Raw genomic sequence first — 16,445 nt, 5'->3', positions numbered from 1 at the left:
CGAGCATTTTCGGGAGGAAATCTGCTGCATACGGTGACGCAAAAGTGTGTGAAATTCAATTGTATGCATGCCAGGCGGCATCACTTAAAGCGATATGAGCATCTTTGGGCATGCAGAAGTTTTCACGCCACACATTTTCATCAGCTACTCCTTCCACAAAGTTCTCCACCATCACTAGATCTCCCAGGTCTCGTTCACAGCCGTCTGGCTCGCCTCTGACGAATTGCTGCATCCAAAATGTGATAGAGGTAATTACAGATCCTTCTCTGTTCAGTAATACTATCTGTACATATCCTGTACATTTGGTGGAAAGACTCCTGTAAGTTTATTAGAGCTGCCAGAGCAGCTTGAAGGTCCGACACATGGAAATAATCCCACGTTTGTTTATTTTCCTGTACTGGAGCATGTATGTGACATAAACACACACGTGACGTGAGCAGATGTGAGCAGAGTTTTGCGTCTTGGCAGTGTAGACGACACGCTACAGCGGAGCGTATTTAACTTTTCCACTTTGGAAGGTGGTTTCAGATTTTTACATTTTTAAGCCCCAAAAATGCCGTCACCGTCTAAACGAAAGGCACTTCCGATAAAATATTTTGTCGTTTTTACCCGCAAGCGTCCTTGTGTAAACGGGGCCTCAGACAACTAAGATGACTACTGCACTATCAGTTAATATTGTGAACCTGATGTCCAATAAAACTGAACAAATCTGTCCTCTCATTCTGCCTCCGTTACACAGACAGCAAGGCAGAATAAAGACACACAATTCCTGCCTTGAACAAGCTGTGTAAAAGCAGCTTAGAGAGCAAACGAAATGACGTATTTTTGTAGGTCAACCCGGAAGATAGCATCAGCATGAGGTCTATTCAGAATTCGCCTGTGGGATTTTTGCATTGGATTTTGGATCACTACAGAAAAATAAGCTCTGTGACAAACATGTTTCTGATGCTGACAAAGTTTTGTTCAGCAGAATAATCTTCACAAAGTAGTCTCATTTAGCCAGTTGTTAGCAACCGCATTTTTAAGGAACTTCACACAAACATCTCTTCAGCTTGTGTTACTACAGATCTAATTTCAGGCATCTGACCACCAACCTCTTTAAAATCATTGAGTTTGAGAGGTTAGACCCCAGGGTGCTAAAATGCTAACTCAATCCTCTGGTGCCCTATTGACAGGCTTCTCCTGGCACCAATTGATTGTTTTTGTTCAGGCGCAGTGGATTCTTACAATTCTACAAATGCCATTAGAGCATTTCTGATTTCTTCATAGATTATCTCTATCATGTACTACTGTCAGGATATAATCATTTTAATATATCAGTGTGGAGGGGGCATGGTGCATCAGCTGCAGGAGAGAGGTGTGGAGAAGGCTCAGGAGAGCAGCGCCAGGTGAGAATGATTGCACACCTGAGTCTGGTTAGTTAATCACTCTCTCCTTCACAGTAGCGTGCTGGACCTGGGGAGAGACGGTTGGCAACACGGAGACTGGGACACGAACGCCGGCAGCATAAATCCTGGAAGGTGCCTGTGAGCGGCTTCGTGTCATTAAATGTGTTGTCATTTTCAATAAATATACATAGATCATCTCCGCACTCTGTCATCACTGCTAAAAAACCCACAGTGGCATCAGAGTACGCCACAATCAGTTTAAGCACATATGACAACTTTTTTTTTTTGAAAAGTTACCTACTGAACCTTTAATGCTTCATCCACTCTTGTCACAGCATTGGAAAGCACAGCTGCCAATGAGGCTATTGTCATGGTTTGTTTAAAGTGTGGCACGAAAAAAATAGATGCAGGTGTGTCAGCATCATAGACGGTCAGCATTAGTGGTCAATAGCATTTAACCCCACAGCCTCTCTTAACAGGTTATTCCAGCCATGCCCGTTGATCCAAACTGGTAATGTCACTAATTCTTAAATGCTTATTTGACCTCTCCATCATTACAACCCAATCTGAAAATCCTTGGTTGGTGTCAGGGCCAGTTCTAGGCAGCATATATGAGGGGGCAGACAGAAATGTGAAGGGGGCATCAAATGTACACATCATGCTTCAGCTGGGGGTGGTTGATAAATACCAAAGTAACAAAGTACCAGAGTAACGAAATACCAGAGTAACAGTTTTTTGTTGTTGTTTAAAACAACATAACATAAATCGACATACTATAGTATGACCTTTTAAAATTTTTGGATATCCCATAATCTGGTGTTTTTCTGACATCGTTTGACATATAAAACTATAACATGTATCAACAGAGTATTATTAGTCCATTTTTTAGCATTCTAAGTCATTTTTGACAAAAATCAACATACAACAATCAACATATGACTTTTTTTGAGGGGGTCATTTTTGGACATCCCATAATATGGTGTTTTCCCGTCATTTCTGGCCATATTATGATCTTACATATATCAACAGATTATAATTGACCCATTTGAAGCATTTTTTGTTGTTAACTATACATTTTATGTCATACATTTTTTTGACATCCCAAAGTAACTAGATACCAAAGACGACCATAACTGGTCCATCTTAAGCATTTTAGTGATTTTAAAATTTGACAAAAATGGACATGACTTTTTTATCTTCCATTTTTGCACATCTCAAAATCTGGTGTTTTTCTGTCATTTTATGACAGAGTGAGTGAGTAGTTAGTTAATTGGCACTTAGTTAATTTGGTAAGAAATATTGTCTTTATTTTTTCAAGGCATTTTTTTTTTGAGGGGGCGCTGCGCATAGCCGGCCCCAGTCTGTGTACGCGCTTTCGTCCACATCCAAGACTGTGTCGTGTCTCTTTAAGAAGGGGGCGGGGCGGGGGGGGGCTGCCACGTCATTCTTATTAACATAATTGACCAAACGCGGAGCGATCATCTTTGTTCTCCGCTGTTGATATCACTTTTCATCTTCTGACTGTTTGACCGAGATTTAAAATGGCGCAGCAGTTTGTGCAGACGACAATTAAAGGAGACAAAGTGGTGCTGTTCATTAAGCCCACATGCTCGTACTGCATCATGGCCAAAGACGTTCTGTCCAAGTACAAGTTCAAGCCCGGACATTTGGAGTGTGTTGATATAAGTTCACGCAGCGACATGGACAACATGCAAGACTACTTCCTGGAACTCACCGGAGCCCGCACGGTAAACACAAAGCTGCTTTGTCATAGTATTGACAAAATAGTATTGACGAAGTTTCACTTTCAACAAGCTGGGAACACAGCAGTTTACACGTGTTTTAATGAAAATATGTGTAATTTTAGAGGGCAAAGTTGATTTTAACCTCAGACACTACAATACGATAAATGAACGGTTCAAAAAATAACGGTTTAGCTTTCTAATAACGTCTGTGTACAGCTACTATAACTGTTGCAGTGTAAGCTTTACACGTGTTAACATTTGAGATACATTTGCTGGTTATTATTTTATTTTTCCCTGAAACCCATGAATGAGGATGCAGCATTGTTGAGTCAGTAAGGGAGTCTCCAAGAGGAACTGCGCATGCGTCAACATAGCCACTTTCCACTTAGGCTGCCCAGCCTGTTTATGCAGAAAATTAAGTTAGTGTGAAATTGACATTTAATGAAATATTGGTTTAAATCTCTCTCTCTCCCTCCATGTGTGAGTGACTAGGGGTGGGTAATATGAATAATATAAATCAGGATGTATGTAGTTGTGGAGGAAGTACAAGTACAGGAGGAAGTAGGTCCTTCTAGGGTTACTGTAAAAAAAAAAAAAATCTTCATTACAAGGCAAAGTGAAATAACTCAATGCAGAAATATAAAATAAAGATATTTTACTCACAAATTATTATAAAAGCAGCATTTTATTGTTGTAGTTGGTCGAGGTGGAGCTACTTTGTTTCAAACAGCCACTGAATATTGCTGTAACACTTTTTATGAAGCCTATGTCTAAAATGCATTATAAACATGCATATAATGTGTTAAAGACCAAGGAAAAAACCCCATCCTAACCCTATAATGCACTAAAAATATATTATAATGTATTACAGCTATAGGGCTTATAATACAGTATGATACTTGCAAAAAAAGTCTGTAATTGACCAGCAGATAGGGTTACAAAATTCTTGGAATTTTCAAAGTTGGAAACTTTCCATGGGAATTTCACTGGAATTTATGGGAAATTTACAGGAATATATGGGTAGAAATGGAAATGAACTGGGAATTTATAAAATATATTACACAGTCAAACCTTGATAAAGTTCTACTTACAAATCAATCTGTTGAAATATAATAATTTTTTACATTTATTTGAAAATTCCCCAGCTTAACTTCCCATGGAAAATTTCTGGAAATTTACCGGAACTTGTCCACCCCTTTGCAGCCCTACTCGCAGTTGCAAAGTATGATGATACTTGACCTTATAAGTCTTTTTAAAATGCTTTATAATGTGGCATGATTATTTTTATAAGGAATTATGGCGGTTTATGGGTGCTTACAACTATAATTACACAGTGCTTTTAGCAGATAATTTATGTTATTTTCTCCATTAAATAATTGATTGGTGTGTAAAGATTCAGACAATTGTGATAAAGTCCCATCACAATTAACCAGAGTCAAAAGTGATACCTTCATAATGCCAATACTCCGAACCTCACAATTATGTAAAAATAAATGTATATAATAAAAATCAAAAACCAGCAAAGGAAGTAATGTTTTTGGGGCATATTTGCATGAAAATGGACAAAAGTGATTTTCAAAATAGTTGCCCATCATTTTTTGTCATCCCCCATAATGGCCTTATACACCCATAAATAGTAAAGGGATGGTTACTTGATGGTACAGAAATGTTGCGGTATGTATAGTCATATTTCTAATTCAGTTGCTTCCATTTCTCTTGTATTTATCTTACTGCAGGTCCCACGGGTGTTCATCGGTGAGGAGTGTATTGGAGGCGGCAGCGACGTGGCGGCACTGGAGAAGAGCGGTAAACTGAAGAGCATGCTGCAGTCTATTGGAGCCCTGCAGTGACCCGCTACAGACCTCCAGGTACGGAACACTGCACAGACTCACATTGTCATATAAAGTGACAGACGGAGTGTGTGACTGTGGAAAGGAGGAAAAAAGGGCAACTTTGGGACGCCTTTGTATAGCAGGCAAGAAAAGAAGGCGGGGTTGCTCTTCAGAGGACCCAAAGCAAGTCATTAAGTGCATAAATTGGTAACAGTAAGCTCTCATTATTGTTGAAATAAATAAATCAAAGGAAATAAGATGCCTGAGGTGGTGCTCGAAGAGATAAGAGGTAATTGCTACGTTGTAAAGACGTAAGTCAAACTTGCTCCAGGCTCACACTGTGTCACATCCTGATGGAAATGTACAGATGGAAGGCAAATTGAAGGAAATGCCTGAATAAAAGAGTGACGGATTCTAATGAATACAGATGCTTCAACATAGTGCATGAGGGGAATGGTTTGATGAGTATGAAAACAATGTTAATCATCAATGCTCTGGCTCTCACAGCCTCCAGATCTCAACCCAGACAAAGATCCCTATGTGCACAATTATGTTCATAACACTACCATTATCCCAGCCAGTTTAATGCCACTCGAGAGGAGGAGTTTGTTTTTTGTGTGAGCTAGGAGAAACTGAGAATGAGATGTCCGTTGCCCACTACAACTGTATTTTGAGTAAAATATAAAATATTTCGAAACTGGCCAAACTGAGATGAGACTATGAGGCTGATAATGACCCAAAGGCAAAGACCAACAAGCTGTGACTTGATCCAGCTTTTAGTCCATCATGCTTTTAGCAAAGTCATATAAAAGAATGAAGGACTCTGATCGCCGAATCTGGCACAGTTTGAAAGACAACTAAATCATCTGATCCTGGATTTACAGACATAAATAAATCACCAAATGAGGGAATATCTCTTGGTCATTCCTCCAGTAGAGTTTCTCACAGCACTGAAGCTGCTGTGGAGGCTCGTGATGACACTTCATGTTGGCCTTTAATGCATCACCAATCTGACCATGACATATCTTAATTTTCCAGAGGGAAGAAGGGAGCAACCTTTTGGGACAAAAATAAATGTTGTACAATAATGTACAAACACAGCAGAGCACAGACATTCATCCAGTCTGTGGTTGGTTTGTTCATTCTAAAACATGTCTTTATTTAAAGTCAGACGTCGTGTTATCTACAGTCTGTACAACACCAGCCCAGTGGAGCCATGTGTGTCTCTACACACTGGGTGTGGATGCAGCACTGGAGTACACTTTGTTTACAGTCCAGTCTTTCAACTGTTATTTACTAGTTTTTCTTAAGAGTAGGTTGGAATTCATCTGAGCATTTCTTAGAATAGTGTCTCTCACAGTGGTAGATTTCTTGTATTATATACACAGCGTGCTGCTACACATCTGCTAAAGTACCGCAACAAATACAGTTTATATAGTGCTTGTTGACTGTTAATGGCTGATGCTGACACGCTGACTAAAAAATAGCTGCAAAATGCCACTATTGATCTTTTTTGCTTTCATTTTGTTGGTTTTTCTGTCTTCCTGTACCTTTTTATTTTATTTTTTATAATTACCTCTTAAGTAAATACCATTGAAACAGTAGACTGTAAAATTGCGTGACCCAGTTTCTTTTCTCTGAATGTAAAAAAAAAAAAATCATGTCATAACCATGTCCATATACAGTGTAGTTTACAAAAATAATTGCAGCACCAATAAATCATAATCTCGTTATGATTAAAAAGAACCCCTCAAATAAAAATAAAATAGGATAAAATAAATATTGTGTATCCACCCAGAGGCATTGTGGTTTTCACTGTACCAACTTATGTTCATGATATGGTTGTTTTTCCTAAATCTTTATACCATTTCTGTACATGTAAATGCTACAAAAAGGCTTTTGCCTCATTATGTGACAGACAGAGACAGACCATTAATATTTGTTATTGCAAATAGATAGGAATAGTTTCACCATTATCTTCATAATAACCTGTAAAGGAAACGGTTTAAAAGTCCAGCTCCCAGGCTTGAAATGAAAAAATACATTGATTACTGTTCTGGATTTGGTGTACAGAGCACTTGATTTTTTTGATACAGGCAATGTTCAGTTTAATCTGAAGATTTAATTTCAAGCCACATCTGAATGAAAGTGAAATAGCTTCTTTTGACACAGACAGCGACCAAAATAAATTCCATCTCATATGGTAATAAAATCAGTCCGACAGTGAGACACTCACTGATGCCCATCATAGATCTAATAAAAAAGAATTGTAATTAAATTGGTCCTGCTTGTCGGCTAAACTGAGATTCTGACGGACTACAGATGAAAATGAGCGTGACTGTGCTACCTGCAGCATTACCAGTTGCTTTCCTCTTCTCTCTGTATAAATGTAGGTCACCTCTTGGCTCTAATACTGATCGAGCCACAAAGAACTTAGAGACCCAAGAGTTATTTTTCGCTTAAGCAATGCTGCATGTGCACACGTTCACATTTTTTAACAGGACACAGAGGCATCATGGGCCAAGGTTTCATTTAAAAGAGCATTGTGTAGGATTTAGTGGCGTCTAGCAGTGGGGAAAAAAACTGAAAATGTCCTAGAAATAGTGTTAGGATTCTGTTGTGGGCTACTGTAGAAACATGATGGTGCTATATGGTGCACTCCACAGAAGACTACAGACCGTGCAAAATATGAACATAGGCTTTGTGATGTTACCCATAGTTTAGTTGACTCCAAACCGTGACTCCTTGTCCTGGCAAATCCAAAAATGGGCAAAGATGTGGAGCAGGTGAGCTCAGGGGTCCCTGTGATGGCACTCAGCGGTGACGCCCTTAATTATACATACGCATTATGCAAGTCTTAATATAATTGAAAATGGTGAATTCTATAAAAAAAATTCCCCTGTATCAGAACCGTTTTTTGTACCTGGATGTAAACATGTTTATATCTGCTATAAAGTTGTGTATTTCAGCATGGGGAGGGTGTCTATGGGGATTGACTCACATTTGGAGCCAGCCTCAAGTAGCCATTTTTTGGCACTTCCATGTCTTATGTAGCTATGAAGGGCTTATTCCGCTAATGGAATCATGACTGTCAGTTTCAGGTGATTTACACTAATGAAAACATTATTAGGAATATTATATTAAATTTCTGCAAACATATCCCCCCAAATCCTACACACAGCTCCTTTAAGACATGTGTCCAGAGAGACTCAGACATCCCTAGGTGATGATTAGAGAAGAAAACACAGCACACTTTACTTCTGCCTTTTTATAACTGAAGCCACATTACTGTAGTTTGAAACAGTCTGCACATAACCCCGACCTGTTCTCCAACATATGTGTGGTCATTTGATATATCTGTACTCGTAATGGACCTATTTTGTGTTACTGTTCGTCATCGAAATCCACCATTGCAAATGCATCGTCCAGTATAAATATAATCTTTCACAGAGCCTCTGGTAGGTGGCTAGCTGGTCATGTTAAATTCATATAGTGTTTTAAGGATTAGTCATTTTGTATTGCCCATGATGGAATAGTCATTATGCAAAGGATGCACAGTCATTTCTGCAGGGGAAGAGAGGCGTGTCACAGCAACGTTGTCCGATTAGTTAAGGAGTCTTATGACCTCAGAATCAGCTCTTCATCCAGCAGAACAAACGGTCTCTTCAGTCGGTTTCCCCATGTGTTGATGACTAGTCTCACTCTTTGCCATTATTTTCTCCCTTGTCTCCTTCTTCTGCTCTCCCCCCTGTTTTCCACAGGTTTTTAGGCATCCAGGTGTGGTCACATGACTATGCAGCGGGACTTGCGTAGTTTGCGTCGCCGCTGTTGGTACTCGCTGAGCTCCTGCAGGTAGCCTCTGGATGGCCAGCGTAGCCTCTCCACCTGCTCACGCTCCTCCTCTGGAATGCAAAAAACATATAAACTGTAATTCATTGCAAACACAGCTGAAACACTACAGCAAGATTTACTTCTCTTGGCACATACAAACACACACAGTAATAACTCCTGGGATTGCTGCCATGACCACAGCCAACAACTGAATATCTGATATTTGTTTACACCAACAAGCAACAGAAGACCCCACAGTGATCGATCATGTGCTGTCTCCTTATTCTGGCCTTTGACTGCGCTTGTGCCCTTAAGTACCCGTCCAATGACCTTTAAACTATTTCTGTTTGTATGAATAATGATGACAATAAAAAGTGCTTCTGCTACTAACCAGAGCAATGTTGATGTAATCTTTAACTGCGTTTATGTGCCTTTGACTTTAAATGCACATGACTATAATAACTGAGAAGCAATCAGTTATTAGCATACACTTATAGTATTGAGTATACCATAAGGATGTATTATTCTGAGGGGCTGGAAGCCCACAGACTAATACATAAATAATATAAGATTGTGCTATATTGTATAGCATAAAACAGAAGAACATGTTCCTAAAACTCTTGAATAGAAAGTGATAAACTTCCTTTCTATTTTCAAAGTGATCAAATTGTTACTAGTGAATTTATTTAAATTCACAACTGTTCAATGGACACTTTGATCACTATGGAAGCCCCTCTATTAATCGTTCCTCCACACAGTTTCCTCATTCTAACACAAGTTTGTTCAAACAAAACAGACAATAGCATATTGTTATAAGAAGAAAACTAGTATATGGTTATAACAAGAAAGGTTTCTTGTTTTAACGTGAACTTTTCATGTTTTTCTTTTTCTGGCATGGCAGCTATAGGTATAGTTAATTGACTTATTTGAATAAGTTCATGCTTGGTGGTTGAGACATCGTGATGCTTTGCTCTTATTGAGCATGGGGATGAAATTGTAATAAGTACGTCTACACTAGGACATAAAAATGCATGGGGGTTTACGGAAGGAAGAATGAGTGCGATCCTCTGGAGGTAACATCATTTCTCATTGATGAACTGAAGGGGAACTGAAGGCTTCGTGGATACGAGCTACTACGTCTCAGCTGCAGCCAAGCTGAGTATGTTGTGACCCAAAATAAAGTGAGGCATTTGTTTGCTTAGCATCACCCAAAATGAATGTGATGGTTTAAAGACATACAGACAAGCCAGAATGTTTTTTCCCCTTATCCCAGAACTATAATCTGAAACGTTTCATGTTATAAGAGCATAATTAGTTATTCGTTATTACGCTATGATCTGAAATGTTTTGTTATAACAATATATCATGAACAAGTTAAATAGTATATTGAAGTCTGAAGTTTGAATGTTGTAATAACGTGAACATTTCTTTTTATAATGGTAAAACATCTTTTATAACAAATGTTCACGGTATAATATGATACTGCTGTAGATTACATGTATTTAAAAAACTGTTTGGCCATCTGACAAGAAATGAGAACCAGCCAACCATTCACAACACTGAGACAGAGAAAGCCTAACCTACATTTAACGTGTAAAAACAACACATCCTCAAAAGCCTGGAGGCACTTTGACTTAATTATTTTCAAACCGAACTCTTAAGCCCTCTAAATTGCTGAAGTCATCAGTTTCAGTTTATTATCAGTTTATTATCTCCCTATGCATCAATTTTAGTTTTCACAACCATCACAAGACCTATTTTAATTTTTCAGACCGTTACAACACTTCTTTTTTTTTTTTAAAACTCACACACTGACCTGAGAGCTCCAGGAAGTCAGGTTTGTGACTGAAGATCAGGTAGTTGTTGGCGATAAAGTGGAGGAGCCAGACATACAGCTGCTCTGCATTGTGGCACTGTAAATCAATTCAAACACAGACATTATGTCAAATAACTATGTTTCTCTTTATAACTACTGCTTTTCGACAGGTGAATAACTGTTGTGGATGGAGGCCTTGGGCTACTGCAAGTTAAAAGATTAAGCTTGTCACAGAAAACAACATTGCACTAGGACATTCTTTAACAAGCAAGATTTCCTCCATTCACATAATTTTTTGGTGTCTGAAAGGAATGCACCGTCATTATGAAATAGTACTCCGTTTACACAGACCAGCAGCTATCTCCTGCAGGTCTGTTCATGCTCTCAATTCATACACTCAAAGTTGCACTGACCTTTGCTCGGCGGAGTAGTCGGATCACGCTGATACCCGTTGATGACAGCTCTCTACTGGGCATGCTCTGAAGGTAAGCGCAGACACACACTTCACACAGATGCTGCAGACGTTTCACCTGGTACATCTCGGCACAGACCAGCACAGCCATGGCCTGCAGCACACTGGCTGGACACACAAAACACACACAGCACCGCCTGATATACTGTATATGCACAAAGTATTACACATGCATTGTTCTATCATCAAGTGGATTACATTTTATTCCAGATTTATACAATAGCTGGACACATTTTTAAGCGTGTAGACCTCCAGAGGAAATCAAAGGCTTAAAAATGTTCCCTGAAGAAAATAAAGTGTTTTTTATGATTATTGGCCCAAATATGAAATTGGAACCAAGCCACAACAGGATTGCTTCTGGAAGCTTTAAACAACCAAACAATATTAAAAGGATTTGTTTCACACAAAATTATAAATCCTATCAGCTAAAACCACATCTGCAGTATTTTAAACTTAACATTCTTTGACAATAAATGTCCAGTTGGGTTATGCTCAGCACACACAGTGAGGCTGCACAACATCACTTTAAGTGTTGTCAAATTGTGCGATAAACACGTCGCAGAACAGTGATATTGCTCAGGGTTTTTGTTTTGTTGAGTCAGTTGAATGAGCATCAGTACAAAATTGCACTTTAAAATTGTGCCTTTTGTGTTCGGTTCTATGTGTAGTTTGTTCAATAAAAGAATGTTGAAAACGATTCCCTTTCATTTTTATCAAATTCAACAACAATTTGTTGTAATTTACCACAATACTAAAAGCTGCCAAAAAGAATAACCAACTTTACTTCTGTTTCTTAAGCGCAAGCAGTGTCCTTATTGCATATTTTAGGGTAAAAGGGTAAAAACACACTTGCATGGTTTCCCTCAGCTCCAGAGCATTTAAGCATCTTTCAAGTCAGTGCTTTGGTTTTACGGCCCATAACTTTACTTTACACAACTTTAGTTTTGATCCACTTTCACTGCTCTCGTGAACTGCATTTCCAGCAAAAGTAGGAAACTGTTTTGAGCTGAAAGTTCTGAAATCTTGCTGTACACTACCTGCCCAGCACCAAATAGCATATATATATATATATATATATATATATATATATATATATATATTCCACAGCAAGTGGCTGTGTCTGTCTGCTATATATATATGTATATATATATATATATAAATATTGGTGAATGTCTGCTTGATGATGATGCCACAACTGTATTCCTATAACACTATTATTCAATATTGTTTAAAATGTCGTTTGTCCTTGGATTGACCATTTTTTTATACTTTTACAGTAATTGTATAGCACCTAGACCTGCTTTAAGAAAACATGGAAATATCACCTTTTATATGGGGTAAAAAGAGACCCCCAAAATATAATGCTGACACACACCTTTAATGCCAAGCCAAGAATACAAACATGTGTGATTTTATACTGCCATGTTATTGTCCTATATTTAGGTCATGCTCTACTCACTGCAGTCATTTTTTCAATATCTCAGATTGTGCTTCAGAATGAAAGTCTCCATAAAGCCACAAGATTACCACACACATCATCATCACATGGATTAAATCTCAGTCGTGTGCTTTGAATAGAGCCCACTAGTCAAATCACATTTAATAAAAAAAATAATTTCCAACTGCTGTCAAATGACATCCTTACATGGACTTCTGCAACCAACGTCAAACAAGTAATGTCAATCCTTTTATGTAATGTCATAACGTCAAATCAAATGACTCCTGATGTAACTTGATTCAGTCAAACACCACTCTCACCATCCATCACCCCCTAAAAACTCTGCACCCGTCTGTCAGTCGAGCAGCAGCCGCACAGAGGGTTTGTTCAGCTGCACAATTATACAAACACAGAAATGAGCAGTGACAATGTATTCCACTATGATACAGTATGTACATTATACAATATTTATCGGAGTAAAATACTCTGATAGCACTCCTCCTTTGATTTCACACACTCAGTTTGTCTCTACTGGTGGAGTTACCTTGTTTTGACCTTGAGTGCTGAGCTCTTACATAACAGTGCAGCGGCTGCAGCCTCTGGAGCCGTTTCGTGGCTTTAATTTCCTGTTCCCATGACTCAACCTGAAGCTGTCTCTCTGGAAACAGCCTCCTTGTGCCTAAGCTGGATCTTAAGGGTTGCTTGTTGGAGTTTTCATGATTTTTTCATCAAAACATCTCTTGCCACAAAATAAGGAGATTGTCAGCTCTCATAGCTGGGTATTCAAAACGGATTATTCTGAGTCTTTATACTGTCTATTCAGCAGCTTCGTTATATAACGATACTGGAAGGGAAGATGAAAGCCACTGTTGTAATTGACTGTAATTCTGTAACTGTAAGTTACAGTTATATGGCTTTATCTATTAATTAAGGAACGCTAAATATTGTTTTTTGTGCATTTTGAATCTGTAATCATGTGTAGTTAGGAGGCTCGATTAAAGGGGGACTTCAATTTCTTGTGATATCACAATGGATATTATCACACACACAAACACACACACACACACACACAAATTAAGTCCCTTTACGCACAACTGCAAAAGCTCGTCATTCAAAGCTGCAATACATAACCTTGCACCACTAGGGGGCAGAAAAATTCAAAACCTGTTAACAAACAGTAAGCAGAAACAGAGCAACATGAACATTATATTATAGTCCCTTTGGACAATATTCACAGGCATTTCTGGTATTGTTTATTCCACTTACTGGACCTCCTGAAAAAGTATTTGGGTCTCTTCTTAAATGTTTGACTATGCACATAAGTATTTTAGCTTGACTCTGAGCCATTTCGTTACTGTTAATGTAGCATACAATTGGTGTGTGTAAGCCTGTGGACTGAGAATTTTAATGAACTGAGCATTATTCACTTTTTCTGAGTTAAAACAAAAAAACGAGCCAGACATGGCTGGAAGCGGCTCAGCCTGAGTTTCGGGTTTTAATGGGAATCAACGGTATCAGCTAACCTTTCATGTTACAGGGACTGATTTGATTCAGTGTTAAGATTCATTAGGTAACTCTAGGAGGAGTCTGTCAATCACTGCTCGTGAGACAGTCGGTTGGCTAGTTAGCTAGCTAACATGCTACTTCTACCATGTTTTAATGCTAAACTGGTTACAGAAAAGGAGCCAAACATAGTATTCACTCATCTGGCGACAGCAATGTGCTTTCCTACACTGTGACAAGAGTGGGTGGATGAACAACAAGCAGAGACTGTATAAAATATGAATGTAGTGTCCGTGGTTGTCACAATATTGGCAATGCGACTCCTCCTAACTCCCATCTAATACAAAAAGGGGCAAAGGGGTGGAGCCGGAGAGGGCTAAGACAGGCTGAATGCAGGGGTGAACCACCCACCTGCCAAAGCAGCCATTCATCACATTACATTACATGTCATTTAGCAGACGCTTTTGTCCAAAGCGACTTACAATAAGTGCATTCAACCTGATGGTACTAGACATAGACCACAGGAATCACTTGATTATGTATAACTTTAGTCCTTGATCTAAATTAAACAGGTGAATTATACGACAACTCACCCCCCTCACAGTTGTCTTGAAGGGGGAAATTAGCTACATACACCAAAAACATTAACGTTAAAAAGTAAACATGTTTATTTTTGCTGTAAAATTTACAATATTAACATGGGGTCTATTGAGATTGACTCAGTTTTTGAGTCGGCCTCACATGGCCAGGAACTGCAGTTTTTGGCACCCTCACATTAGCTTCATTTTTCAGTCCTGGAGGTTGCTGCTTGATCAAAAGTTGTTAGATTAAATTTTTATAATTGTATTTATTTAGCAGATGGCTAGTTAGCTGCCTAGCTCGCTAATTTCACCATTCTTTAATGCCACACTGGGTGCTGAAAATGAGCCCAGCAGCATTGGGTCCAAAGGTCCCTCTCCCCTCGCCAACAGACTCCTTCACCAGGAGCAGCACAGACAAGCTTACCAACCCACCGTCAGTCTCACAAACAGTGATTGACAGTGACTCTTCCTGGCTCTGGTTGCTTGTTTTCATTCAGGTGTGGTGGATTGCAAATGCCACTAGTAGACTAGGAGAAGGAATCTTTTTTTTTTTTTTTTTTACAGATTATCTGACTCATATATTACCATCAGGATATAGTCACAGTTTCAGCAAATATGACAAAAAAAAGTCATTTTCATAAAAGTGACCTAATGGACCTTTAAAAAAAAAAAGACTGATTGTAGACACGCTTCAAAAAATGTAATGTCATTGCCATCATCAGAGAGAATTATCTGCAGTAATTACTTTGAAAATTCAGCACCCGGTGTGACAGATAGTGACAGGGCAAAACAACAACAACAACACGTTTGGGGCCGTGAGTTGGCATCATTAAAAGCAGATGAAGCAGTGATGCCACGGGTTGATTTTGTCATCAGTAAATCTAATTTAATTTTAAGCTCAGTGCTGTTCTCTGCGAGCCTCCAGAGAGTGACACTGGCAGCATGTCGCAGTCACACAGATGGTTGATGAGACTTGTCATCTGTGCTTTTGTTTTGGGCTGCGTTTAGCAAGCAAGGCCTCGAGGAAAACACCACTGTACCTCTCTCAAGTGTTTGGTGATGCTGCCTATTTCTGCGGCACATTAAAATGGCATCAAAGGTCCATTGTCCTTCTGTAACTGAGTTTACAGACCATTTTGTTGGTCAGATCCAGCGCATCTAAAGCAGCTCAGCCACAAATCACCCCACCATCTATATAGACTTATCTCTCATTACGCTAAGCAAACATTTTTTATTTACAGGTTTAGCCTGAGAGAGTAGTTATAGACAAGTGAATGAATAACACGCTGACTGAGGGTTTCCCAATGCAATCAATCTCACCACCACACAAAAAACCTGGGTTTAATTAGTCCACAAGATAAAGAGGAGACATGGGCCATTTCCTTACTATATTTAGGCCTCCCATTGGAGATGTGTTTGCAGTTAATTGTTAAAAACTGGACACATTTTAATCACATTGTGAATTACAGTAATGGTCACAGTGGTGTAGTTAAGACTGGCTTTTGTGCAGTAAACTCACCAGGACAGCAGGAGTCAGTGTAGAGGTACTCCAGGAAAGACAGGAAGGTATCTGAGGAGACACCGTGGATGGGCACTACTCGGCTCCGGGCCTCGGCATACTTCCCACTGAACATGGCCGCCATGACGTCACACCTCGCCACCAGCACTGCTCGGTGAGCTGGCAATACACTCCCTTGAACACGAACACGAACACACACACACACACACACACACACACACACACACACACACAAAATGAACAGCTCGGTTTAGAATTTCAGAGTAGCGTCTAAGAAAATCCCAAGAGCTGTAAAATGAAATGCCTGAGAGTAGAAACTG

General features: G+C 39.2%; 2 protein-coding genes across 3 annotated transcripts in view; one reads left to right on the top strand and one right to left on the bottom strand.

Annotated features, from left to right (window-relative positions):
- Positions 1 to 2,831: 2,831 nt before the first annotated feature.
- glrx (glutaredoxin (thioltransferase)) lies at positions 2,832 to 9,186 on the top strand. Its single transcript, XM_059329191.1, has 3 exons — positions 2,832 to 3,136; positions 4,870 to 5,001; positions 8,727 to 9,186. Exons 1-2 carry the CDS (start codon positions 2,930 to 2,932, stop codon positions 4,981 to 4,983), a joined length of 321 nt encoding a protein of 106 aa, XP_059185174.1. The 5' UTR covers positions 2,832 to 2,929; the 3' UTR covers positions 4,984 to 5,001; positions 8,727 to 9,186.
- The window catches only part of rhobtb3 (Rho related BTB domain containing 3), a 27,666-nt gene continuing 19,952 nt past the window's right edge, over positions 8,732 to 16,445 (bottom strand). For both annotated transcript variants that reach the window (XM_059329189.1, XM_059329190.1), the window contains exons 10-13: positions 16,126 to 16,299; positions 11,026 to 11,192; positions 10,613 to 10,709; positions 8,732 to 8,867 (exon numbers count right to left, since the gene is read on the bottom strand). In XM_059329189.1, coding sequence (XP_059185172.1) covers positions 8,749 to 8,867; positions 10,613 to 10,709; positions 11,026 to 11,192; positions 16,126 to 16,299 — 557 coding nt within the window. In that variant the 3' untranslated portion in view covers positions 8,732 to 8,748. The remainder of the gene's footprint in view (positions 8,868 to 10,612; positions 10,710 to 11,025; positions 11,193 to 16,125; positions 16,300 to 16,445) is intronic.

The sequence above is a fragment of the Centropristis striata genome, chromosome 3 (assembly GCF_030273125.1).
Source record: "Centropristis striata isolate RG_2023a ecotype Rhode Island chromosome 3, C.striata_1.0, whole genome shotgun sequence".
Lineage (NCBI taxonomy): Eukaryota > Metazoa > Chordata > Actinopteri > Perciformes > Serranidae > Centropristis > Centropristis striata.
This window is presented reverse-complemented; position numbering and strand designations above follow the sequence as displayed.

Bases quoted from the DNA above. Each gene is read 5' to 3' on its own strand.
- glrx (XM_059329191.1), top strand. From the start codon at position 2,930: ATGGCGCAGCAGTTTGTGCAGACGACAATTAAAGGAGACAAAGTGGTG. The intron at 3,137-4,869 runs GTAAACACAAAG...ATCTTACTGCAG, and splicing joins AACTCACCGGAGCCCGCACG to GTCCCACGGGTGTTCATCGG.